Source organism: Castor canadensis, chromosome 18 (genome assembly GCF_047511655.1).
Source record: "Castor canadensis chromosome 18, mCasCan1.hap1v2, whole genome shotgun sequence".
NCBI lineage: Eukaryota > Metazoa > Chordata > Mammalia > Rodentia > Castoridae > Castor > Castor canadensis.
In genome coordinates this window covers 27,962,670-27,989,733 of record NC_133403.1, presented here as the reverse complement: position 1 = coordinate 27,989,733, position 27,064 = coordinate 27,962,670, and the positions used below count along the sequence as shown (strand labels likewise).

The window sequence follows — 27,064 nt, the reverse complement described above, 5'->3', positions numbered from 1 at the left end:
GGTGTAAGAAACTGGGAAGCAATCCGATTATATCAAGTAAAGTTGAGGAGCCTAACTCCCTGTGAGCCAGCAGTTCTGCTAGGAGTGTGTGTGTGTGTGTGTGTGTGTGTGTGTGTGTGTGTGTGCGCGGATGTGCGTACGTGTGTGTGTATACATATACATATGTGTGTGTGTGCGCTGGGGAAGTAGCTCAGTGGCAGAGCACTTGCCTAACCTTTGCAAGGCCCTGCGTGAGATCCCCAGCACTGCAAGAAAAAAAAAATGCACACACACACGCCTAGAGAAAACTCTTCCCTATAGTTATAAGAAGAGACTATAAGAACATTTATTATAGCATTATTGATCCCACTGTGAAACTGGAAAAAATTTAGATGCTCCCGAGTAAGCTTATGCGTAAACAAACTGTAGTATAGTCCTATCATGGATTACTGAACAGCAGGGATAAAGAAATAAACCAGAGAGAAATGTGTCGATATTGTAAATCTCATATGTAACAGAGAGTAGAAAAAAATAAGGCGCAGAAGGATATATCCAGTGCGATACCATTGATGTGACGTTTGTCACGCAAAATGGTACAAGTTTTCGGTGTGTACCTATACGATGAAGTAAAACAAAGGCTGGCACAGGACTGGAAGGCACTACTTTGGGGTAATTGGTCCCTGTGGCTTGTAAGGGGAAAAGGGAGGGAGGGCAATGGGTCGGGTGCACCAGGGGCTCAAGCACATCTTTCTGTAATTTCTTAGGCAGAGCCAGACACAGTGGCACACACCTGGAGCCCCATATACAGGGAGACTGAGGCAGGAAGATCACGTCAGCCCAAGAACTGAAAATTTGGGCAATATAGTGAGACCCTGTCTCAGAAAAAAAAAATAATCTTAAGCAACTATGAAAACCTTGATTTGACAAAGCCACCAGTGCCTGGGTGTCTGTCTGACATTCTGCATTTTTTCTATGCTTTAACTATTTCATGACTAAAAAAGAGAGAACCAGGCAGTTCTCTGTGATTTCATGACAAGTCATCTCCAGCGGGAAGGACAGTACTTCCCTGCTGATGGCTTCAAGTTGTCCCTTTTCCTGCCCTCCTTCAGGCGCTCTTTAAACTGTGGGGCTCCCCAGACAAGTACCCCAAGGACATCCTGACCTACACTGAGTTGGTGTTGGACCCTCAAGGCCAGCTGGTGGAGATGAACCGACTTCCTGGGGGAAACGAGGTAGCGCTCAGCAGAGCCCAGTCCCCGGCTGGAGCCAGTCTTTTCCAAACGTGTCCTGGAAGAAGCAAACCCGTTTTCCTGTGCCTTCGTGTCTTTGCCAGGTGGGCATGGTGGCCTTCAAAATGAGGTTTAAGACCCAGGAGTATCCAGAAGGGCGGGATGTGGTTGTCATCAGCAACGACATCACGTTCCGCATCGGGTCCTTCGGCACAGGGGAGGACCTTCTGTACCTGCGGGCGTCCGAGATGGCCCGCGCAGAGGGCATCCCCAAAGTGTACCTGGCGGCCAACAGCGGGGCCCGCATCGGCCTGGCGGAGGAGATCAAACACATGTTCCAGGTGGCATGGGTGGATCCAGAAGACCCCCACAAAGTACGTCACCGGGTGGGGGTGGCAGCCTCGTGTCACTCAGACAGTACGGGTTGAGCATCCCTTTAACCTTAACCTCAAATCTGAGGTTTGAGGCGCCCCAGGTAGCGCCCCAGGTAGAAAATTCCACACCTGATCCCATGCGATGAGCTGCAGAAAAATGCAGTATGTGTGTTAGGTGCCTTTGAAACACGAATGGATTCTGTTTAGACCTTGGTCCCGCTCCCAGGGTGTCTCCTTATGTGTACTCAAATGCTCTGATCCATACAGAATACAGAATCCAGAATCAAAAGCACCCTTACTTGAGAGGGGAGATCCCATCGGTGTCATTGTCACAGGCACGATTGCATCTACGGTTGGGTAGAAAAAAAAAATCGAACTTTTTAATGTGTAAAGCATTGAGCATAAACAGTTTTATTCAGAGGGGATGATTACAGGAAAAGAAATCTAAAAATATTTTTATCACTCGTAGCAGGATGATAATAAAAAGCTTTTTATAGCCGGGTGCTTTGGCAGCTCACGCTGTAATCCTGGCTACTTGGGAGGCTGAAATCTGGAGGATCGTGGTTTGAGGCCAGCCTGCATAAATAGTTCACCAGACCCTATCTCCAAAATAACCAGAGCAAAGTGGACTGGAGATGCGGCTCAAGCAGTAGAACGCCTGCTTTGCAAGCATGAAACCTTGAGTTCAAACCCCAGTTCCCACCAAAAAGGAAAAAAGGTGTTTATAAATTCCAAGCTGATCTCCCCGAGCATCTCCTGCGTACTGTGCCAAAAATGCCAAAGTGGATAACATGCCCACCTGGCCTCACTGAAAAGTGAGAAAGCTGGGGAAGTGTAGCCAGCAGCTGCCATAAAAGGACAATGGACACTGTGACTGAGACAGCAGGGGACAGTCGTTCTTTCACCAGGAACATAAGTATCAGGCAGCGATACTGCCATGCCCCTAGAGGGGATAAGCTTATTTGGGGGTCAGCAAAATATTTTTTATATTCTTATACAGGCTGAGATCCTAAATCCAAAAATCTGAAATCCCAAATGCTCCAAAATCTGAAACTTGAGCACTGATAGGACACCACAGCGGTGAATTCATGTGACAGGTCACACTGAAAACACATGTATGAAAATATGGCTTAAGTTAGCCTGTGTGTAAAAGGTCCCATAAATGACTTTCCTGTTTAGAGTCAGGTCCCAGGCCCAAGAGAGGTTATTCTGCAGCTGCAAATATTTCAAAATTCAAAAATATCTAAAATCCAAGACGTGTCTGGTCCCATGTATGTCGGATGAGGTATATTCACCTGTACACACACACACACACACACACACACACACGGTATCTAGTACATAAACAGGCTTGGCTGTCTTGTTACCATGAGAGGGAAGAGCCCAGTGCCCAGCTCAGAGCAGACCTGACCTGTAGTTGATAACCTGTTAGTAACATGGTGTTAACACGCGTGTTACTAACATCCACCCCTACAGCGAATGTCAAGTGCAGGCAAGTAGATTCTAGGCTCACTGAAGTGTGTTTTTAAGGGATTTAAGTACCTGTACCTGACACCCCAAGACTACACCGGAATCAGCTCCCTGAACGCCATCCACTGCAAGCACGTGGAGGAAGCAGGCGAGTCCAGGTGAGCGCCCGCGGGAAGCGGGTTCTGTTTGTGGTTCACTTCAGCTAGTGATGAGAGCTCCCTCTCTGCCATCAGGCTTGTGCCGATGTTTTCCAAGTGCCTTTCATCTGTGGCTCTGATGACTTAAATATTCAGAGCATTCTCCAGATGAACCCATCCTGGTCACCGTAAACTGAGTCAACCCTTTTCTCAAAAGAGCACATCACACAGGGACAATGAGACTGGATTTTCATGGGGTCCCAGGAGCTATAGCTCACATTTACGTACAGACTGGTGACCAGGGAAGGTACTGGGAGGAGGGGAGACAGATCTGTTCTTTGAGAGTACCAGAGACTCCTAACTGTCTTTTCCAGGGAGATGGTCTTTTTTCCTTAGTGGGATAGACCAAATCAGAATTTTGCAGACGTGATTTTTTGGAGTGTTAGTGATATTTCGGGGAAACATTTTTAATGAAAGTGTCCATGGTCAAACAAGTTTGGGAAACACTAGGGCACGTGAGATCTAATATGACATCTCTCCTGCAGACCTTCTCAGAGCCTTTAACTCGCTCTATGAATTGCTAACAGGGTCTGGCTTCAGTGCATCTCATGTTTTGTGGCCACGGAGTCTTGGTTGATTGATGGTGAACTAAGCAGCTTCTCCTTATACATCCCCCTTCCCTCTGAGGATCAAATCCTAATCTAGATGGCTTTGCAGAATTGCGGGAGGGGCCACATTTTCGTAAGACAGTCCGGGGGTGGGCAGATATCTGACTGGGAGAGATGTCACTTCTCGCCCTCCTGCTTGACCTTCTGGAAATCTTAGCACCAGCCGAAAGGGTCCTAGATTCCTGCTTTCATTTTACCTCTGACCATTTCTCCTGTACCAGGATTTCTCCATGCCCATCTTCCACCCTGACTTTTTCTGGGCCAGAGCTCAGCCTTTAACCATTCGGTCCTTGCAGGTACGTGGTCACGGACATCATAGGGAAGGATGACGGCTTGGGAGTGGAGAACCTGAGAGGCTCAGGCATGATCGCTGGGGAGTCCTCCCTGGCTTATGAAGAGGTTGTCACCATCAGCATGGTGAGTCCCTCTCACTCTCCCTTTTTCTTTTCTTTTTCCATCTCTGTTGTGGAAATTTTAGGATCATCGCAAAACCACAGAGAACGAATAATGGATACTGTGCCAATCATGCAACTCCACCAGCTGTCAACCCTCAGCCATTCCTGTGTCCTCAGTCCCTTGAGCCTGTTACACTGTTGTAAAGCCAACTTATCCTTCAGGGCAGGCCTTTAAGAAACAGGGACTTTTTTTTTAACTCTTCAATTCGGTGTATTATATTAATTATATTATATATGATATTATATATTATACCATACCAATCATATCATGTTATATCATTTGGGAACAGTATTCCTCTACAGACCAGGCTAGCCTCAAACTCTCCATCCTCCCACCTCAGCCTCCCAAGTGATGGGATTATAGGGGGGTACCACCATGCTTGACTCTCTCCTTCTATACATAACTGCAATCCTGTTCATGCGCCCAACAAAACCAACAGCTCTTGGAGTTCATTGGAGCACAGTTGGTTCGGTTTTCTCAGTTGTCTCAAGACTTTTCTATTAGTTGGCCTGTTTGAATCAGGACCCAATTTTCTCTGCCTTTGAAGGTGTCAGGTGTTTGGAAGAGCTTTTAGGGCGTCACTGGTATGGAATGAATATTCCCCACCCCAGCCCGGTGACCTTTCTGAAAGTGTTGTTGGTTTCTAGAGAGGCGGCAGTGATAACACTCTTTGAACAGAAGCTGTCACGTAAGGTCTTATTTTCACATTCTGTGTTGGATGGTTGGTTTCCTAAGTGGAGAAAACTCGGTGTTGGTATCTTTCTTCAGCTTGTTTCTTTCTAGGTGAGCATAGGGAAGTATATGTGTTTTAATCTCAAAATAACTTAGGACTCACCAGAAGTTATAAGATAGCACAGAGGATTCCCAGGTACCCAGATTCTCCCAAATAATATCCTTAGCATTTTAGCAAAACCAGGAAGTCGGTGTTGGCACAATAGAAACTCAGCACAGACCTTACTTGGGTTTCACCAGTTTTTACATGCACTCCTAGACATCCCCTGGGTGGTGGAGAGGCTGTGGTGGCTTGTGAACAGCTGGGTTTGGAAGAGCTCTGTACAAGCATCTTAAAATTCCAGACATTCAGTGGCTGCTGTTTATCTTTAATCTCTGTTAGTCAGCCTACTATCAGTATACCAAACACCTGAGAAATTAGCTTTGAAAGAGAAAAGGTTGATTTTGGCTCACAGTTTTGAAGGTCCACCATGAGTTCATGGACCTGTTGTTTTGGGCCTGTGGCAAGACAGCACATCATGTAGAGAGCATGTGGCAGAGAAAAATTGCTCACCTCACCACCAGGAAACGAGAGAGAGAGAGGAAGGGGCTGAGGTCCCATGTCCCTCTCAAAGACCTAAGGACCCCCCAGTGACCCAAGAACTTTAAGAGGGGCCCTGCCTTTTAGAGTTCTCACCACCTCCCAGCAGCACTGAGCTGGAGACCAAGCCTTAACACATGGACCTTGGGGATATTTAAGATGAAAATAATGGCAGAAACCAGGCTTGAATTAACAACCCGAAGAATAAACGGCTCTTGCTTTGCTGTTTGGCCCTGAATTAGGTTGCCATAACTTCTTCCCTGATCCCTGGAAGGGGTGGGGCATGCCACTTGGGAACCAGAAGGTCCTGTCTCCACAGGTGACCTGCCGTGCTCTTGGAATCGGGGCCTACCTGGTGCGCCTGGGCCAGAGGGTGATCCAGGTAGAAAACTCCCACATCATCCTCACAGGAGCAAGTGCCCTCAACAAGGTGACCGTGACAAGGCCGTGGGGAGGGGATCTGTGGAGCCTGGGAGTCTTTTAAATGTTCTCATTGTCCTCTGGTGAGGGTTTTCCCCCAATATGAAGCCAGTTTCATTCCTACCAAAGTGAGAGCTCATTTTCCAATTTGTCATTATCTGGGCTCCTTGTGAATTATTTATTAGTTATTCCTACTAATTACATTAATATTATTATGTATTTATTATCATATTTTTTGGCTGTACTGGGGTTTGAATTCAGGGCCATGCACTTGCCAGGCAGGCGTCTACCACTTAAACCATTCCCCCAGCCTCTGGTACTGGGGTTTTGAACTCAAGGCCTCTTTCCTGTTAGACAGGTGCCACTTGAGTGCCTAAAGAAGTTTTAAGTTCTTCTGGTGGAACTAACTCCCTGTTTTCCTTTTTTAAAAATTTTAAAGTAGCATTGGACTTTGCAGAAAACTGGAGAAGGCTTCCAGCAGTGTTATTTCTCCCCTGTACCATCTTTCCCTGGCTAATTCCTGGTGGATATGCAGTTTGCAGTCTTAGTCTACTCTCTTCACTTAGTAAAAGATTTCCCATGTTTCCATAAGGTTTCCAGATTTAATGTTCACTCAAGTGCCACTGCAGGGCTCTAGATCTGGATCGTTTTGGTTTTCCTGAGACAGAGTCTCAGTGTGTAACTCATGATCTTCTTGCCTCAGCCTCCTGAGTACTGGAATTACAGGCCTGCACCACCACATCCAGCTTCTAAGTGTCACTCTTTTTTTTTTGGGGGGGTGTACTGGGATTTGAATTCAGGGCTTCACGCTTGCTGTGCAGGAATTCTGCCACTTAATCCACTCCCACCAAGCCCTTTTGCTCTGGTTACTTTTGAGATAGGGTCTTGCTTTTCGCCCAGCCTGGCCTGGACAGCAGTCCTCCTGTTTTATATTTCCTTCTGTAGCTGGGATGACAGGCATGCATTACGACACTCAGCTTCTTTCTGTTGAGATTGGGTCTTGTAAACTTTTTTGCCTGGGCTGGCATGGAACCACAGTCCTTCCGATTTTGGCCTGCCAAGTAGCTAGGATTACAGGCACGAATACAGGCACCTGGCTCCAAGTCTGGTTCTTAGTCCAGCAGCAGTGTTGGTGTCACCTGGGAACTTGGTAGCGATATGAACCCCCAGGCCCCACTGCAGAGCAATCACCACATCAGAAAACCTTCCAAGATTTCCATAGTTGTTGGGGGCATCTCTGCTGGAATTGTCTGGAACTTTGAAGCTACCTGCAAAGATTTAGTGTGATTGTTCTGGGTGCAGCTTGGGTGGTGGGCGTTTTGAAGGCTCCCAGGTGATTCTAGCGTGCAGCTGTACAGAGAGGTGATTTCCAACAGGTGGCTGGGCCCAGCCCTGCAGGACTTTGCTGATTGTGTGTGTCAAAGCAGGTCCTGGGACGAGAAGTCTATACATCCAACAACCAGCTGGGTGGTGTGCAGGTCATGCACTACAACGGCGTCTCCCACATCACTGTGCCAGACGACTTCGAGGGCGTCTGTACCATCCTGGAGTGGCTGTCATATATGCCAAAGGTCAGTGTCCCCCTGCAGCTGAGAGCCTGGGAGACTGCTGTCCAGCTCATTTGCTAACTGTGTCCCTGTTACTGCCTGGATGGCATGGGGGGTGGTGACAGCAGGGAACACTGCAAATAGGGTTAATTTTACCACCCCTCCCTCTCTGACACCCACCATGTCCCAGCTGTTCTTTGCTGTGTTGGTGGCACCAATGTCACTATAAAGAGAGAGAGAGAGAGAGAGAGAGAGAGAGAAATAGTGAGAGAGGCAGAGAGAGAGAGAGAGAGAGAGAAGAGTGCCTTCCGCTTCACACCCAGCCTGGACTTGATTTCTGGCTTCCTCTTCTGGAGCAGTGTGACCCTGGGTCTCTTAGCTTTTTGGAGTGACCGGTGTGCCGGCTTAGCACTTTTAGGCCCTCACCAAAGGCGACTCCTGAGTCAACTGTGATGATTAGTCAGTCCAGGTGGGGCTTCTTTCACTAGCTGTTGGCTCAGCAAAATGTGGAGCCTCAGTTTCTTCACCTGTTCAGGGGGACAATGTTTGTGCTGCCTGGGTCACAGGGAAGCCTCTGACCAGCAGGATGAGAAGTAGGTAACAGTGGACATGGTTCTTGCTAACTGTAACCTGCATTCAAGTAAGCGAGGTTGTTGCTCTTCATCATAAAGGTTGGTTGCAGTAGCAACTCTTCTCCTGCCTTTCTTTCACTTCCCACCTTCACTGAATCCATCTGAACTCTGAGGTGCATTCAGGTCTTCAAAATGTATATTTCGAAAGAATCTATGGCTAGCCAATCCTTGTCTGGCATTTTCCAGTCAGCACAGTGGCTTCAGAAGCAGTGAGAGCATATTGCTGCATAGCCAGGCACAGTCATTGCCAGAGGAGTAAATGCACAGATTGTAGGAACGCTGACAAGCATCAGAGACTGAGCTGGGCCCCTGGCTTTCTCTTCTAGGATAATCATAGCCCGGTCCCCATCATCACATCCACTGACCCCATTGACAGAGAAGTTGAATTTGTCCCATCCAGAGCTCCTTACGACCCCCGGTGGATGCTTGCAGGAAGGCCTCACCCGAGTAAGTGCTTACATGTTTTGTCAGGGACCAACCTGGATTTCTTTTCTTGGCTTGGGATAAAGGAGAACTTAGGTGGAAAAATTAATGTCTGCTCCATACCCCGAGGGTTGCACATGAGCTCCAATGAGCAGGGAGTAAGGGAATGGTGATTTTTACTCTATGCTTTTCCTGAGCCATACTAACAAGGGTGGAAACGCTTCCAGTTTCCAGAGTTAATAGATGGAGGCAAGGCACAAGGGTGGCCCTGACTTGCCTCCCTCCCTCGGCCTCCCTCCCTCTCTCCTTCTCTTTCTCTGTTTGGCTAAACCTTTAGAAAAGATACTCTGAGTCTCCCAGGATGTCCAACTAGGCTTCTTAAACACACATGTACACTCATGTGAAGACACGTGTGCATTTACACACATCTCTCTCTTCCCCTCTGAAAGAGATGGCTTTGTCCCCTGGAGGTATGTCACTATTTTTTGAGCACCTAGAACAAACAGGAAAGGTGAGCTGCCCTGTCACCATATCCCAGGTCTAGAATTTCACACGTACAAACGTGCCTGTCCTTCTAGACAAGGCCCTTGGGAGAGTGCCAGACTCTGGCTGACAGAAGAATCACTCCCTTTCCATTTCTCTGGGGATTCCATCCTGGAAGCACTGAGGAGCCAGCTCAAAAATCCCTAGCTTCTTACTGGTGGCTTTTCTCCATCATGGTCAGCTAGCCCGGAGGCAGAGGCTGAAGTGTGGTTTGTTCCCAGGCAGCTGACCTCCTGTGCCTAAAACTCAAGACACCACCTGCCACCTGTCTTTCTTCTTTTTGTCCTAACAGTGGCATTCATGCCGTGCTGTGGATTTAAGTCACCATTTCTTCCCTAGCCATGACTGCAGTTGACATCATCATAATCTGTCTGTCTCTGGGCATGGGAAGATGGTTTTCCCCATTTGGTGGTTATAAGGCTGGGCCAGTAGGTCAGGGATGAATTTTCCTGAAACCCCACCTTCTGGGAGGCGTCTGTCTGCTCTCCTTGCTTGGGAAGTGCAGGCAGGGAGTGTGCACTTCTCTCTGTGTCTGGCGTCAACAGGCAGTTCCATAAGGACCGAATTCCTGACTCGATGTGGGTTTTGCAGCTATGTTTGTGTTGCTTTTTTGTTTTTGCTTTTGGAGAGGGGTTGGGATCTGCATGGTTTTAAGGGAGAAGGGCATTAGGGCTGCAAAGTCAAAGTCAGGCTGTCCTTAGAGAGACTTCTGAGCAGTCTGCCCATCGGACAGACCTTAAGGGCCTCATCAGCCCCCAGACTGGGTCTCTACCTTCTGCCCACAGCTCTGAAGGGGACCTGGCAGACTGGATTCTTCGATCAGGGCAGTTTCAAGGAAATCATGGCACCATGGGCCCAGACCGTAGTGACGGGACGAGCAAGGTAACCCTGAGGATGGGAGCAGGCTGTATGCATCTGCCTTACCGGGCATCGGAACTCCCAGGCGATGGCTACCAGGGCCATCTTCTTACTTGGTCCCACAATTTTCTGGAAGCAAAAGCCAATTTTGAACCAGTTTTTCTGGATGGTGAGCCTAGACTTGTCTGTCTAAGGCCTCATGAAGGGTCTGTGCTGACTATTCCTGGGGCTGGGACCCAGACCCCAAGTGTCAGTCCTTTAGCCATGGGGACCCTTTGAATTCAGAAGGTAGTCCTGGGTGCCCTCCCAGAAAACTGAAGACACTCAGCAAGCACCTTGAACTCCATTTCAAGTGCCCCTGTTTTGCGCTGGTGGAAGTCTTAAGTGCTTGGATGCTTCTAGAGCCAAGCAGCTCGTTCTTTAGCATTGTGGCCCCATCTTTTTGGACAGCTCAGTCAGCCTGAAAGTGCTCCCCTTAAATTATGCCTTACAATTTACCACTCAGATTCCTGGTACAGTATTGTGGCTACAGGTGTAGCCTCTGGTGTTGGATCTGAGATCAAGACCTACCTAGTTCCATCCTTCACCGTCTCTGTGTCTCCTTGTCCTCATCTGTAAAATGGGGTAATAATTCTACTCCAGAGGATTGTTGTGACAGTAAAAGCAATAACGTGTGTTAAACATACTGAGTGCTCCCTAAGTGGTGCTGACTACTGTTACGGTTAGTATTTTACCTCCCAGGCAATAAATTCTAAAATCCTAAGTACCCTGTTAGCACTCAGATGCTCTCTCCCTAGGTGTTTATTGTAAACCACTTTTTGTAAAATCCTGGGATGAGGTCTACCCCTCCTTCCATGCAGGCCTCCAAACAAGGAGGCCACCCCCCACCTGCCTCATAGGGTCACTGCACCAGGCTCAATCGTCTCAGCATCCCTTGGCCCTTTCCACACGTGACTTGGTGACGTTCTCTGAGCCGCCCATTGTGGTGGCTGCTGGCCACATGTGATGATCGAGTTTGGAATTGAGGGCTGGGATGTAGCTCAGTCGAGCACTGGCCTCCTGTGCCCCAGCACTGCACTGCAAAGGAACAAAAAGAAAAGCTAAAAGTTCAAGTGAATTTAAGTGGAAAGATGACAACCTGGCTCCTTAGTTCTGTGTACCTCAGATGCACCAATGGAGACGTGGCCAGTGTCATAGAAAGTTCTCGTGGGCTGTGCTGCTCTGTCCCCTGCTCTGCCTAGCCCTCTCCTGGCAGCTGTCATTCCACCTACAGCTCTGCCAGCTTGTGGGGCTCTTAGCACTTTGGAGCACTGGCTTTGCCTTCCAATAAAATCCACCAGACTCACGCCAGCATGTCTTCTGTGTGCCCTCACACCCCAGCTAGGACCAGGTGGACCCCAAGGCCCCTGAGATCCACCTGGGTGCCTTCTGGCACCCCATTCACACGTGCTTGCCTTCCAGGCTCGGGGGCATCCCAGTGGGAGTGATTGCGGTGGAGACGCGGACTGTAGAGATGGCCATCCCTGCAGACCCTGCCAACCTCGATTCCGAGGCTAAGGTAAGGGACTGGGAGCCATGACTGCTGTCACAGAAGCCTTTGGATGGGAGGCAGGTGGAGACACAGAAACCTCAGCGCAATCCTTGGCCCTGGGTTCTGCCTGTCCCTCTGCACTCACTTCAGAAGTCACATATCCATGCCATGCTGTCTGCTTCTTCCTGGGGGAAGGCAAAAGTCCCTTCCCTTCTGCTGCCTCTGACAGGTCACAGCCCATCCTGGGAATAACTCATGTTGGAAGGCCAGGTCCGGAGCCCAGCTTTGCATGGCTCAGCTTAACTAGCCTGGCATTGCTCTGAGTCTGTCCACAGGGATGGAGGGACCCTTGCAGGGGCGTCAGTCAATGTCCTGAGCACATGAGCTTTGGGTTAGCAGGGGTTAGATGGCTTGCCCTCAGGGTGAGCCTGTGTCTTCCGTCTCTTTCTGTCCTGGGCCACTGTCTGATCTGGGTGACTGCGTTTCAGATAATCCAGCAAGCGGGCCAGGTGTGGTTCCCAGACTCGGCCTATAAAACAGCACAGGCCATCAAAGACTTCAACCGGGAGAAGTTGCCTTTGATGATCTTTGCCAACTGGAGGGGCTTCTCCGGGGGCATGAAAGGTAAGGCCACCTCCCAGAGCCTCGGGCACCACTCCCAGGGCAACTCCCTCTGCGCGTGACACCGGCCTGCCATTCAGTCCCTGCTTAGCGTCTCAACAACCTGAGATGGGGGCAGTTCAGGTAACTCGGCCTGATTTATAGATGAGGGACTGAGCAGTGGAGGCTGTGGGACCTCTTACAGATCATACCAAGAGTGGCAGGGCAGGCGGTGGCCCCAGATGCTCCCCAGTGACCTGGGAAGCCACCTCCCTGTGTGGTAAGATGACGGGGTGTGCTTCTGGCTGCCTTCCTCAGGCTTTGTAAGCCACCAACTGTGTCTCATGTCTCTGGAGATAGTGGCTGTCAGTGGTATGTGGAGGAAGGGACTGGTGTGGGAGTCAGGCAGGTCTGCTGTGCACCCTTGTCATCTGGGTGACCTTGCTGAGCTTCAGTTTACCTCCTTTGTGAAAGGGAGAAGGAATGGAAAGAACTCTAGAGGGCCATTGGGAGGATCCAGGATGCTGGTCCTGCCCACACTGCTGTTATCACTGATGTCACTCTCGTGTTGTCACCATGTCAGGTGTCTGGGAACCTGGAGGGATGTGTCTTGGTGGGACATGAGGACCATGTTGCCTGTGGGCAGGAAAGGTTTCTGGGTACTGGAAACACGGGACAGGGTGGGACATTCACAGCTGGAGCCAGGCTTCCTATGCCTCTGTTTACAGATGAGGACGTGCCATGCTGGGAAGATGACCTGTCCAAGATCACATGGCCACTTCGAGCACCACGTGTGCCTAACTAAGCCTCAGCTTTCAGCCAGGGCTCCCCATCTCCCAGCTGGACATGAGGCTGGGGACTTTGTGGCTGGTAAGTGGGTTGTCGCAGTCCTGACCAGACTCTGCTTTGCAGACATGTACGACCAGGTGCTGAAGTTTGGAGCATACATCGTGGACGGCCTCAGGCAGTACAGGCAGCCCGTCCTGATCTATATCCCGCCCTACGCGGAGCTCCGCGGAGGCTCATGGGTCGTCCTCGACTCCACCATCAACCCCCTCTGCATCGAGATGTATGCTGACAAAGAGAGCAGGTGGGTGTGTCGCCCTGCCCGCCAACACCGGCTGAGGATCACGGGGCGTTCTCAGTTCCTTAAAGGATATACGAAATCAGGGTGTGATTTTCTCAGCAGTTAGTGGCTGAGGGTGTGGGAAAATTGTCTCTTTTTGCATAAATTATGCTCACCTCTTTCCTAAGGAAGTTTGCAGTAAAATGATAATAATAACAAAGGAAAGACCAGGTACACAAGAGCTTCCTGGAAGCCAAGATGAAAAGGGAAATATGACTCTATAAGTTATGACTCTCTCACTAGACTGAGTCTAATTGTGTAACCCAGGGTCTAGTGTGGTGCCTGATTCCTGGTCAGGTGGTCAGGAATTCTGGTTGAACAAATGACTGGACACTGGTTCTATAGAGATAGTAGTGTTGCAGAATACTTAAGAACAGGAAAAGGGACATTGAGGCAGTTTAGCAGGAAACATTTGCCAGCACAGATTCAGGGGACTTGTGTCCAAAGGCTGAGCCCTGAGAACAAAGGGGCCTTACCTTATATATCCTAGCAAGCTGGTTACAGAAGCAAGAAGCAAGATTTAACCCATATATGCTTGTATTAGCTATGTTTGGTTCTATTGCCTATTTTGCCCCAGTGCTATGTGACCTTCTTCACGTTCAGATTCTTTAAATTTTATCTCCCTGCTGTCACTCCCTCCTCCCGGCTACATTATCAAAGCACAGACTTGCTTGCTTCTTTTCTGGCCCTCCTCCCTGCTACATTTCCCCCCTTTGATGCTCAGACCCACCTAGGGTCAAAGAGCATCATCCTGATTTAGAGGTTTGGGGATCCCTGAACAGAAAACTAATTAAGTTCAACACAGGAAAATGCAGAAGGAACTCATCCTTGAAGAGTGAAGGATATGATTCCTCAGCCTTCCGCCATGCACAGACTAGTCAGACTAGTCAGCTTCTGGAGTGACTAGAGCAGGGCTGTTGTCCCATCGTCCGTGGTCCTCTGTTGTTTCCAGGGGAGCAGAGTCCTGCCAGGGAAGAGTGTGGAAGTTCCAGAAGGTGATCTTGCGTGGTGAGGCTGGGTCAGGGATGCTCTCCCACTCAAGAGAGGCTGGCTTCACTTGGCTGTGGTAGATGCAAGGAACAGTCTCTGCAACTTTAACTGCTGAGGGGTAGACAAAATAACAAAAGGGCCTCTCCGATGAGGTTTTAGCAGTTGGACCTTCCATTCCTTTACCCAGATGCTATTCCCTAGACTGTAAGGGGGTGTGGGAGTTGTCAGGCTAACAGGAAGTCTTTCCTGGACCCAGTCATTGATTTTTGAGAGTCAACCCGAGAGCCTGCATCTGTTGCCTCAAGGTGCCAGGTTGCCCTGTATGCCCTTGATTAAGGGGGTGGGTGTCCATAAAGGACTTCAAAGCAGCCCTGTCTGCTTTGTGGGGCTTGACCTAATCCTCAGTAATGCTATGGGTAGTAATTGATCCCACTGCAAATGGGTCTCCTGACATAGTTGCCCCAATTGTAATTTTAGGGTCCTGTTCATATGTTCCACTTTTCCCGAACTTTGGGGGTGGTAGGCCCTATGCAACTTCTGGGTGATTTCTAAGCTCTTAGCTACCAGCTGCACCACTGCAGCTACAAAGGCTGGCCCATTATCTGACCCAATAGACACAGGTATTCCAAACTGAGGGATGATTTCCTTTAGCAGACATCTAGCCACCTCCCAGGCTTTTTCAGTCCGTGTGAGAAAGGCTTCCATCTATACTGAGAAGGTGCAGATGAACACCAATAGATATTTGCATCCTTAAGCTGGTGGCATTTCCGTGAAGTCCACGATCCAGTTTTCAAGAGGAGTTGCACCAGTGCTCTGCACCTGGGGAGGAGCCCTTGGCCCTTGCCAGGGGTTGTTTTTGGCACATAGGCTACCTCTTTCAAATACTGCCTTACTTATGCTGGAGAGTTTGGGGACATAAAAGTGCTGGGCCAGGGTGGTCTCGAGGGCTGTTCACCCCAGATGAGTTCCTTCATGGAACTGCTTGGCAAATGTAGGAGCCAGTGACTCAGGGAGGCAAGGCAGCCATTGGCAGACAACTATCATCTGTGCGGTAGAAAATTTCCCTGTTCAGTCTTAAACCAAGCCTGTTCTTATAGTATGTACCTTTGGTCCCATTCAGCTAAGGACATGGGAACAAGGCAGAGGTCAGGGTGGCTGGGGCTGGTCCCCTCATGAGGACTGCTTGCTTGGCCTCCCTGTCAGCTTTCCGGTTTCCCTGAGCAATTGTTGTACCTCCCCTTTGGTTCCCCAGATCTTCTTAACTTTAAGGCTGCCGTACCATCCAAATCAAAAGTTACCTGTGCCCTCAGTTTGCATAAGTCCCGCCCATCAGGCCCATGGGGCCATCAGGGAGACAAGGGAATTCATGCCTTACTTCATGACTGCCAAGATTGCATTGTCTAGATTCTAGGAGGGGGTGGTGGGCCTGGTCCCCTGCAGCCCCAATTGTAGTTGTATGCTTTTGTGAAAGGGGGCCCACTGGTTGGGTCACAAATGAATGTTCTGCACCCATGTCCACCTTGAGGTCAACAGGATAGCCCCCTATTTTCATTCAGACCATAGGCTCCTGGGGCCCAGTAGGATGGAGCCTGGTCTGTTCTAGTCTTCCTTATAGTCCTCTGGAGCAGCTAGCCTGACAGTATTTTCCTCCCAGGGGCTGGTCTTCCCACAGGCAGGCTGGTACTTTCCCTCGTCACCTTGGCCTCTGCCCCTGGTCTGGGGGTCCTTCTGGGAGTCCTTGGCCATTGGGAACATTCATTCTTCCTGTGATGACACTAGGCACATTGATTTCACCCCAATTCCTCCCTAGGGTGGGGGCGTCTGAGGCCATTGGTCACCATCCTCAGTGATTACCTCTGCCTCGGCCTAGATTAGCTCTCTGGGGCCCACCTGACTGCCCAGCAAGGGCTGCTGCAAGAAAGTTCACTTTCCTTTTCATCTTCCTGTCGGCCTCCCATTTAGCCTCCTGATCTCGATTGCCAAAAACCTTTGTGGTCACCTCCAGGAGCTGGCTGGCGTTCATCCCAGTGAATCCCTCCAGTTTCTGCAGTTTGCTCCTTATGTCTCCCTGGGCCTGGCCAACAAAAGCGGCATTAATCATCTGCTGGTTGCCAGTGGCCTCCAGGTCAAAGGGGGTGTACAAACAGAAACCCTCACACAAACACTCACAGAACTGGCTGGGACTCATCTGGCCCTTGGAGGATCTCTGATGTTTTGCTCAGGTTCACAGCCTTTTCCCCCTCCTTCCTTCATGCCTCCCAATAGTGCCTCCTACCATTCAAGCCACTGGTAGCCCCGGTCATCATGAGGATCCCAGTGGGGGGTCCTCCTTGGGAAACTGAGCTTGACCATATGCTTGGGCATTTAGAGTGCCCTCGGCATGATCTTCCTCCAACCATTTTAGAGCCACCAATGTCATACAGTGTCACTCTTCAGTATTAAATAGAGTCAGAAGCAGCTGTCAACAGTCTGTCTAGGTGGGTTTGTGAATCTGCATGATAGATTGCATCAAATCAATCAGAGCCTGAGGTTTTTCCGTGATGGCGGGGCGGTGGGGGGCAGGTATGATGTTTCCAGTTTAGGAGGTCTGTAGAGGTAAAGGGCTGGTAGACAAATGTCCGTCCTCCTCTTTGTAGTTGACCATCCTGGTCACAGTACACTGAGCCCTGGACTTTTCTCAAGGGATCTGCAGGGCAGTGGGAGTCTGAGGAGAAGAGTGGTCCTCATGGAAACTCATCGTGATGCCCCCAGTTGAATGGGGAATGTGTAGTGATAACTGGCAGACTTGGTGTGGGTATGGGGTCCAGAGGACTCAGAGAGGTCAGGGGCTTCCGGGCAAGATTTTATAGGTGTAACTGTCCCTTGGGTTTCCCCTCTGAACTGGGTGCCAGTGGCAGAGGTAGATAAAGTAGCACACAGGGCAGTGGTATTTCCTCAGGCTCCTTGGCCAGTATAGGCTCCTTTGTTTTCTCCCAACACTTGGAAGAAATCCTGCAAGCTTCTTGCAGACAGCGCCTTGGCCATGTGGGCTGGCTGAGGACAGCACCCTTCCAGAGGCCACCCACACTGAAAGCAGGCAAGTCCGCTTCACAAAGGGCCCTAAGCTTGTTAGGAGGTAACTCCATAGTTGCCATTAAATCGCTTTTCAAAGTGACCAACCATACACTTCAGGGGAGTGTTTTTACTCTGATTTCCACCCATCTCCTCCCGTTACCAGACGTCAAGACAGACATGAAGGGGTAGAAGTTTTGGAGGAGAGGTAAGGGGAGAGCAATGTGTCACTTGCTTTGTCCTTCTCTGGCTGTGACCCTCACAGGAACTTTAAGTGCCTCAGTATAAACCCTGGACCAGAGGCCCTGTTAGGGTTCACCCTAGACCATCTGCGTTCACCACAGACCCATGGATCAGGACTCTGCACTCACTTTGTAGCCAAGGTACATCTCATTCACACACATTCACATGCAGGCATCCAGCTTCTCCTCCCACTCCCAGCACCTAGGAGTCACGGTTTCACTTTTGCTCAAGGTTACTTGGGTGATTCCAGGAGGTGATCAAGCTCCCCTTCTGCCACTTAGGGGCAGGCCTAATATTTGAACCCAGGTTCTTCCCAGTCTGAGGGTGCCACTCAACTTGCTGGTTCCTGCGCCTCTCTGGGTTCCATTGTGCATCAAAGGTCCTCACCTCAACTTGCCAGAGGATGAGGCCTTCCTCCGGATCAAATCATCTGTTGGCTCTGGTGGGCCCAATTCTCCTGGCAGGAGACACACCCCAGCCACAGGGAGGTGACAAACACCATCTCCAAATCCCGGACTGAGCCCCCAGAAATGTTACGGGATACTCAAGACTGGGGAAAGGGACACCGAGGCAGTTCAGCAGGAAGCAATGTTTGGTTGTGCTGGCACAGACCCAGCGGACTCCTGTCCAAAGGCTGAGCCCTGAGAATAAAGGGGACCTCATCTTACGTACCCCTGCAAGCTGGTTATAGAAGCAAAAGCAAGGTTTAACCCGTATGTGGTTGCATGCAGCTCTATTGGCTATTGTGCCCCAGTGCTATGTGACCTTCTTCACGTTTAGATTCTTTAAGTTTTATCTCCCTGCTATGCCATCCCATCACCCCCGGCTACATTATCAGAGCACAGACTTGCTTGCTTCTTTTCTGGCTCTCCTCCCTGCTACAGTAGCAGTAATGTCTACACTCAGCTATTTAATTTTCAAATTGAGTACTCTGTGTTGGACATAAAAGCCCCAAATATAGGCATGCCACTCTTGTGTGTCCTGCTGCCTTCATTCATTAAGTCAGTGAGTATTTATTAAGCACCTGCTATGTGCCAGGTATTTGGTTGGGTATTGTGGTATGGTGACAAATGAGCAAGACCTGCCCTTCCTTTATGGCAACTGGGCCCTCACTGGGGAGCTGCTGATGTCAGTCCTTGAGAAAGCTCAGGATCCCAAGCAATACTCAGATGGGGTCCTCATTAACTTTTCACTCTGGCCACAAGAAGCTCAGAGCTGCTTCACAGCTGTCAAAAGCAAAATAGGAGCTGGGCACCGTGGCCCACAATTGTAATCCCAGCCACTCAGGAAGCAAGGTTGAGAGGATTGTGTTTCAAGACCAGCCCGGGCAAATAGTTAGCAAGGTCCCATCTCAATAATTAAAAGCTGGGCCTGGTGGCACAGTGCTGTCATCCCAGCTATTCAGGAGGCATAAATAGGAGGATCATCATCCAGCCTGACCTGGGCAAAGACCCTATTCCAAAAATAACAAAAGCAAAGGGGCTGAGGGTGTGGCTCAAGTGGTAGCAAGTGCAAGGCCCTGAGTTCAAAATCCCAGCACAGAAAAAAAAAGCAAAAGTGAGCAAGGGAGCCTGAGGGGTGAGTGAAAAGAACTGGGGCCATGCTGACTTCTCACTGTGAACTTTAATGAGATCACTGTGTCCTGGTTCTAGGAGAGCAGAAGTTAGGAAAGTGAGGAAGGACTGTGTCCAGAGAATGGGAGACTTACACTGCTCTGGAGAAAGTCATGTCTTTTGGAGCTCAAAGGGCTATGCAGATTCAGAAGACATTGCTTTGAAGTCTTGGCTGGCTAGGCATGGTGGCTTATGTCTGTAATCCCAGCTACTTGGGAGGTAGAGATCAGGAGGATCCAGTTCAAGTTGGCCCAGGCAAAACTGTGAGACACTATCTCAAAAATAAGCAGAAAGGGCTGGTGGAGTGCCTGCCTAGCAAGCGTGAGGCTCAAAGTTCAAAATCCAGTGAGAGAGGGTGGGGGAAGGGGAAGGGACGAAGGGAGAAGAGAGGAGAGAGACAGAAAAAGAGAGAAAGAGAGAGAGGAGAGGGATAGAGACAGGAGAGAAACAGAGCAGAGAGAAAGAGGGAGGGAGAGAGAGGAAGAGAGAAGAGAGAGACAGAGAGAAAGAGAACAAACTGGAATTGGCTCAGTCTTCTGAGAAATTCTACAGAAATAGAGGCCCACAGAGGGGAAGTAAGGTACCTGTGGGCACAGAGACAGGACAGGAGCTGAGAACTGACACCAGCTGTCCTGTCTCTAGCTTCCTGCACTCCACAGCTGTCCCTTGCAGACCGATGCCTCCTACCCCGATCCCTGCCCCTCTCTTTTTCAGGGGGGGTGTTCTGGAGCCAGAGGGAACGGTGGAGATTAAGTTCCGAAAGAAAGACCTGGTGAAGGCTATGCGGAGGACCGATCCAGCCTGCAGGAAGCTCGTGGAGCAGCTGGGTGAGCAGGAGCCACAGGCCTGTCCTTGTGGGGTTCAGGAGAGGCCCCAGGCCCGAGGTTGACTGTGCATTAAAAATAACACAGCAGCCATAATTGTGACATCTGAACATTTTCCAGTGCCTTCGTTTCAACATTAAACACGCACAGCAAACGCTTGTGACCATTCGGATGCCAGCTGTTTTGGGATCTTAGTCAATGCCATGTTTTGGGGAGGGAGGGAACCTAAGTCTAAGTCACTTACACTTCGTACATGCCTTAGACGCAGATTGTTCAATGTTTTTAGTGCACCTGTGTTCTCTAAAAACACGTTTAGTAGTAAATGAGGCACTTGCGTTTTGACTTCGACCCAACCCATGAGGTCAGGTGTGGCGTTTTCCACGTGCGGCACGTCAACACTCAAAATGTTTCAGACTTTGAAAGCATTTGGATTTTTGACAAGGGGCGCTCAACCCACAATGCCATAGCAGACTTCTTTCTGGCCGCACACGGATCGTGACAGCTGAAGTATTTTGGGCCAATGAGGAACGCCAGAATTTTGGTGACAAAGTGTCCCTTTAGAATTTCCAGTCAAACATAATTCTGTTTGAGTGATCGCTCTGCTCACTGGTAATCTGTAAACGTCACTCTCTTCTGGTTTACACACGGGGTGTCTCTATTATGGCAATGTTTGTATAACTGCTTTTCACAAGATTTATTACACTGGGTGTGTAATTAGCTTGGTCTTAGGATAACACACACTGACCTCAACTATACTGAGATGTCTATGCTTATTTTGTGAATTGGTATTATTTGTTCAATTTTTGGGGGGGTTGCAGGACTGGGGTTTGAATTCAGAGCCTGAGCTTGCTAGGCAGGCACTCTACCATGTAAGCCACACGCACAGCCCTTTTTGCTTTAGGTTAGTTTTCAGATAGGGTCTTGCTTTTACCTGGGCTGGTCTCAGATTGAAACCCTCCTACTTAAACCTTCTGAGTACCTGGATTACAGGTATGTACCACCATACTGGCTTGTGTTTTGGGGGGTTTTTTTGAGATGGGGTCTTGCTAACTTTTTTGCCCTGGCTGGCCTCAAACCATGATCCTCCCCAGTCTCTGTCTCCCAAGTAGCTGAGATTATAGGCATGAAACATAACACCTGGTCCTATTTATTTACATCTCTGATAGAAGGCTTTGAAGCAGGTATGGTGGTGTACACCTGAAATCTCAGCTGCTTGGGAAGCAGAGACAGGAAGATCACTGTCCTAGGCCAGCCTGTTCAAAGTTAGCTCAGGACCCTATCTGGAAGACAAACTTAAAGCAAAAAGACTGAGAGCGGGGCTCAAGTGGTGGAATGTTTGTAAGCGGCAGGTCCTGAGTTCAATCCCTAATGCCAAAAAAAGAGAAAAAAAAGGCACAAAACACTTGGTAGGAGGTTTCTAACTCTAAGTTTACTTTTACTATATTTTCATTACCAGCTTCCTCTTGGGTGACTTTGCTGGTTTGGGTAATTGGCATTCCCTCATATTTTATCATATGTAGTAAAAATACAGCAATGCTTGCATGACGCAAAGCACGGGGTCTGACAGAGGGGGCAGATTGCGAGCGCAGGTGGCATCCTCTCGTGACAGTTGCAGTCCTGACCCTGGACTTGGTTTAGGGGTAGTTTCGGCACTGAGGCCCAGGCCTGTCATGGGGCCTCAAACTTGTTTTGTGCCTTTTCAAAAGTAAATTCCCCACTGCACCCTCACGTGGCCACCCTCTGCGGTGGCCTTGAAGTCCTGAGCAGCTGTCTGCTGTCCTGTAGGGATGTCCCAGCTCCCAGAGCAGGACCGCAAGGACCTGGAGGGCCGGCTGAAGGCTCGCGAGGAGCTGCTGCTCCCGATCTACCACCAGGTGGCGGTGCAGTTCGCGGACCTGCACGACACGCCTGGCAGGATGCTGGAGAAGGGCGTCATCTCGGTAAGGGTCACCCGGTTCCCGGCCTGGGGAGGAAACTGGGGGCTGGGAGTTGGGATTGGTCGGTGTGAAAATCACCTGGGGAGCGGCCGGTGCCGTTTCTTTAAATCAACCCGGGGAGCCTCCAGTCCACCTGGTGCGCGCAGTGCCCACCGCTTGCTCGGTTTGCACCTGGGCGGGGTAGGAAGCCTGTCCCCGTGTCCCACCCGTCCCCGTTTCCCACCTTGGGGTGCGCAGGACGTGCTGGAGTGGAGGACCGCGCGCGCCTTCCTGTACTGGCGGCTGCGCCGGCGGCTCCTGGAGGACCAGGTGAAGCAGGAGGTGCTGCGCGCCAGCGCCGAGCTCAGCCACGACCACGTGCAGTCCATGCTGCGCCGCTGGTTCGTGGAGAGCGAGGGCGCCGTCAAGGTGCGCACCGGGCTGGGGCTGGGCACCGGGCTGGGGGTGGGAGCTTGGCATGGGGGAAGGGGGGCACCGCCCAGCAGCAGCTCCCATCTGAGCCAGCCTGTGCCTGTCCCCAGGCCTACCTGTGGGACAACAACCAGGTGGTGGTGCAGTGGTTGGAGCAGCACTGGCCTGTGGGGGATGGCTTGCGCTCCACCATCCGGGAGAACATCCAGTGTCTGAAGCGGGACTCAGCCCTCAAGACCATCCGAGGGTGAGTGACACCCCCCCACACACTAGCTGTTCCCCCATCCCCGCCCCTTACTGGCAGGGGGCACTCCTCCGCTGGCTGCTCCAGCCCTAATAGCCATTCCAGTGTACCTGGCTTGTGATTGTACTCCACTTACAGTGACGTCCTGGGAAAGGCACACAGCCTATGGACCCCAGCGACAGGACCACACTCCCCAGACCCTATGTCTGGCGCAGTGGACCAGGAGGCACAGAGCCCCAGGAGGGAGGGGCTTTCCACTTATGATCCTTGCCGGAATCTGTATGGTGATTTGTCCGATTGGTTAGGGAACTCACATTCCTGAGGTTACTGGCTTGGTTAGTGTCAGCCTTTCCGTGACCATGGGGTCACCAGGGAGGCCGCGGTAGAGAACGTGGGACCCCCTGTGGGGCATGAAGCTGAAGTTCAGCCAGTGACCAGTAAGGACTGTACTACCTCCAGCATTCGGACCTTCAGGCCATAGTGCTTCCTACTGCGTAGGACTGCCACCCCTGGGTGACCACAGCAGGAAGGGAATGGGGAGTTCTAGATTCTACCCCACCAAGGAAAAGGACACAGCCTTGTACAAGGACTGTCACCTAGGGCCCACTGGACGATGGAGTGACCCTGGTCCTTCTCTGCTCTCCCTCAGTCTGGTTCAGGAAAACCCCGAGGTGGCTATGGACTGCACCATGTACCTGAGCCAGCACCTCAGCCCAGCTGAGCAGGCACAGGTGGTCCAGCTGCTGTCCACCGTGGAGAGGCCAGCTTCAACTTGAGCTGGCTGCCAGCCAGCCCCAGGACCACCGGCATGAGAAACCACACCACCCTGCCTACTGCAGCCCGGCCAGGACCTTGGGTGCTTTTTTTTTAAAAAAAAAAAAAAACCCAAAAATCAGGCGTTGGCACTTCTGTGGACAGAGCTGCTGGCCCCCAGCAAACTCCTGTCTCAGTAAAAGGCTCGGCTGCCCTTCAGGCAAGACCCCCTCCACTCCTGGGAAGCTGCTTTTGTTTTGTCTCCTCGGACAACATTTTGCTGTATCACTGAATCAAACTGAACCAAAAACATCCCCATTTTCTTGTGCTTTGGAGGGGGGCGGCTGGAGGGCAGATCCGGGTGTCTAGTCTGCTTTATGTCAGATAATGGAATCTTACATTTTTGTTTTTTATTCCAAGATGGACACTTGATAATACATCTTGAAGTTTTCAGCCAAATAAACAAGTCAAGGGAAAAACCATGAACAAGACTAGAGAAAGCCTACTCACCCAGGAAAGGGTGTGAGTGATTTTTTAAATAACAGTGGTATTTTGTTCCCCGAGTGTTCCTACAGAATCACTAGGACTGTCGCATTGGCAGGGCGTGCCGAGCTCTCAGAATCCCAAGATTCTGTGTTTCAGAGACAGAACAAAATGAGCAGGGGCCTGGGTCCCTGGTTGCTCACACCTGCCTCTTCCCTCCAAGAAGAGCAAGGGCTGGCTTCTCTTTGCACCCACCCTCCTTCAGGATTCATAGCCCACACCCCCTGCATTGGCAGTGCAGAGACAGAGCTGGGGAACCCTCCCCCAGACTCCCAGCCCAGCCTTCCTCAAGAGTGTCCCTTCTGTGACTGCTGCCGCCATCCCCTTGGAAGGCCCCTTGAGTCTGGGGCTTCCTTACCTGTTGCTTTGATGTCCACAGTGGGCACTGAGGGCAGAGGGTCAGCGACCTGAGACTGTGAAGACCACGCCAGTTTGCTCAGGAGGACTTCAGCACACAGCGTCGGACTCTGAGATCCTCTAGTCCCTCCCCTCTGTGCCAAGGATGGGGGCTAGGGGAGACTACCCACTAGCCCACTGCCCACTGTGGTGTGGGCAGTTTGAGGACACAGAACATTGTGCCAGGTCAACACAGAAGCCATCAAGGCTACCCAGGAAAGCTGCCACAAGCCAGGATGCTTGAGGATGTCAAAATATCCAGCCATCAGCCAATGACAGCCCTGGCAGATGAGGAAGTGCGCAGTGAGAGGTGCAGAGGGCTGACTTACACATCGTCTCACCAGACACTGGGTCGGGGGTGCTGCTTTGAGGACCTAAGGGTTCCTTCGGGTAAGGCCCTCTTGGTTTTGGAGGAAAGACATGTCAATGACTAGCTGCTACCCTAAACGGTGGGCTGAAGGGCCTGCCAGGAAACCTGCAGAATAAACTATTTTTTGAAGGAAGCACTTTGACCTTGACTTACTGTGTGGACCAGAAAAGGCAGGGTGCCCCTGGCAGTTCCCCTTTCAGCTCTCCATCCTCACATGACAGCTGAAACCTTGAGAGCACACCCAGCTCAGGAGCAGCGGGGCAGGTCACAGCAGCGGGGAAGCTGGTGCTGGTGACACTTTCGGGATATTCCCCTTCTCCTTCCCAGCACCGGCTTTGTCCAACCCCCGGCAAAAAGCAAGCTGCTCGGATGGGAGGGAGGTGAGGCAGCTCAGGCACCTTCCACTTCAACTTCATTCCTTCCCACTACCTTCACCCACTCCTACTTGGCAGACGAGGACAGCGAGGCTGAGAGGTGGAGGCCCATGCCCATGTGCACATACGGATTGAACTGGGAGGGAAATCAAGTCTGGTCCCAGCACCCAGCCCCTCACTTTTATGACACAGGTTCATGGTTCCAGAGTGGCTTCAGCTGTCTACACACAGATCCACCCTCCTTCCCACCACAGCTCATCAGTGCACAGGGAAGATTCAATTTTGTCTCTGTGACATGTTAAGAACTTTATTCTGCCAGCATCCTTTTAGGCATTTTCACCTCCCAGGGGGGTGAGCCAGAGTTCTCTATTCCTTTTGAAGCCTATGTGTATGTGCGTGTATCCCCAGTAGAGTCAATCAGAATGCGTTGGAGGACAGTTGACAGTACCACAGATGGACAGATTCTACTAACACAGAAGGAAGCAGCCCAGAAATGGCGGGATAGGCCTAGCCTATTGGTATTTTTTTTGTATGCCTGGATCAAGCCATACCTGAAGTCAGTGCGCTAGCTTGAGTCAGAGCTATATCCTTATCCAGACATAGCTCAGTTAGCCAGAGGCAGCCATTAATGTCTAGTCACAGCAGCACCATAGCAGTGCTCTGTACCAGTAGACACCTAGGAAGGGACCGAGAAGCTGAGAGTAAGTGGACATGCAGCCCTCTGTGATGGTGAAGAGGCAGCTCTGATTTTATCTCATGTTCTGAAGGCCTCAGATGGCTTAGACTTTTCAGCTTGGTTTCAAACATGCACATAAGTTGCCATCTGCTGGCTATGATGATGCTGGGCGGTAGCCCATTGGCACGCGCTGGAAGCACCATGCCTGACACAGGCAGAGGGAAGGACCAGAGCTGAGTGTGGGCAGGGGTCTTGTAGAGCAGCTGCACTCCATCCACTGGCCAATGCCCAGCCGGGCTTCATCCACACAACCCTCACACGAGCCTTCCAGACATGCTCTCCATCCTGGGCTTGCTAGGCAAGAAAACCAGACTCAGACGATCAAACTTCTCCACATGCACTCAGCTGGTAACGGGGGCTGTTATTCTTGTCTTTCGGTGCTGGGGGTGGAATCAGGGCCTCACCTATGCTAGGCAAGCACTCTGTCACGGAGCCATACACCCCCACCCCAAAATCTTACTATAAAATATACGTAACGTTAGTTCCCATCTTAAACCTTTAAAAAATTGTTTTTGAGATGGGGGTGTCACTGTGTTGCCCAGGCTGGCCTCAAACTCCCAGGCTCACCTGATCTTCCCACCCCAGCCTCCGGAGTAGCTGGACTGCAGGTGCACCCATCCTAACCGTGTGATTCAGTAGTGCATTTGCACAGTTGTGCAAACAGTCTCCATTGGCCTCTTCAGCTTGTGAAACTAAACCCTATACCCATTAATCAGTAACTCCCCACGTGTCCCTCCCCTGCCACCCCCCTACTTTTTGTCTCTGAGACTTTGACTATTCTAAGTGCCTCATATAGCTGGAGTCACATGGTACTTGGTTTTTTGAGGGGGGAGGACTGGCTTATCTCACTGAGCATAACGTCCTCAAGGTTCATCCATCACAGGTTCCAGGGATTAGGATGTGATCACCATTGGGGACCGTTATTTGGCCTATCTCAGGGATAACAGAGCTTTGTTATGTGGCAGCCAGCACTCCCTGGTGACCACTGGTAGCAGTGGTAATGTGAGTGCAGAGACACGCTGCTCATGGTGGGTGCTCGAATGGGAGTGGTTGGTAGTTCCTGTTAGTTGCCCCACTTGAGAGAGAACCTCGGTGGGCCTCATCTTTCCCACTGCTCCTTCCTGCTTTCTTCTGCATCATGGCCCCATGCAGGTGGCGCTCTGGTTGTGACCAGGGCTCTGACTATAACTATGACTCTGAGAGCTTGGCCTTTTCGCTTTGACTGATTTATGCCTGGATCCTTCCTGCCTGCAGTAAGAGCAGATGTCAGACTC

At 50.6% G+C, this 27,064-nt stretch overlaps 1 protein-coding gene across 6 annotated transcripts in view; it reads left to right on the top strand.

Moving 5' to 3' along the window:
• Acacb (acetyl-CoA carboxylase beta) overlaps positions 1-24,813 on the top strand; it is a 129,201-nt gene extending 104,388 nt beyond the window's left edge. For 5 of the 6 annotated variants that reach the window (XM_074060566.1, XM_074060569.1, XM_074060567.1 and 2 more), the window contains 16 exons: positions 1,089-1,211; positions 1,313-1,582; positions 3,113-3,210; positions 4,154-4,274; positions 5,945-6,055; positions 7,473-7,616; positions 8,551-8,671; positions 9,976-10,072; positions 11,510-11,606; positions 12,068-12,203; positions 13,092-13,269; positions 19,917-20,029; positions 21,812-21,966; positions 22,201-22,371; positions 22,485-22,621; positions 23,268-24,813. In XM_074060566.1, the coding sequence (XP_073916667.1) occupies positions 1,089-1,211; positions 1,313-1,582; positions 3,113-3,210; positions 4,154-4,274; positions 5,945-6,055; positions 7,473-7,616; positions 8,551-8,671; positions 9,976-10,072; positions 11,510-11,606; positions 12,068-12,203; positions 13,092-13,269; positions 19,917-20,029; positions 21,812-21,966; positions 22,201-22,371; positions 22,485-22,621; positions 23,268-23,394 (2,199 nt within the window). In that variant the 3' untranslated portion in view covers positions 23,395-24,813. Of the gene's footprint in view, positions 1-1,088; positions 1,583-3,112; positions 3,211-4,153; positions 4,275-5,944; positions 6,056-7,472; positions 7,617-8,550; positions 8,672-9,975; positions 10,073-11,509; positions 11,607-12,067; positions 12,204-13,091; positions 13,270-19,916; positions 20,030-21,811; positions 21,967-22,200; positions 22,372-22,484; positions 22,622-23,267 lie in introns of those variants that run through there. The other variant, XR_012443411.1, reaches the window with a different exon arrangement.
• Positions 24,814-27,064: the final 2,251 nt, after the last annotated feature.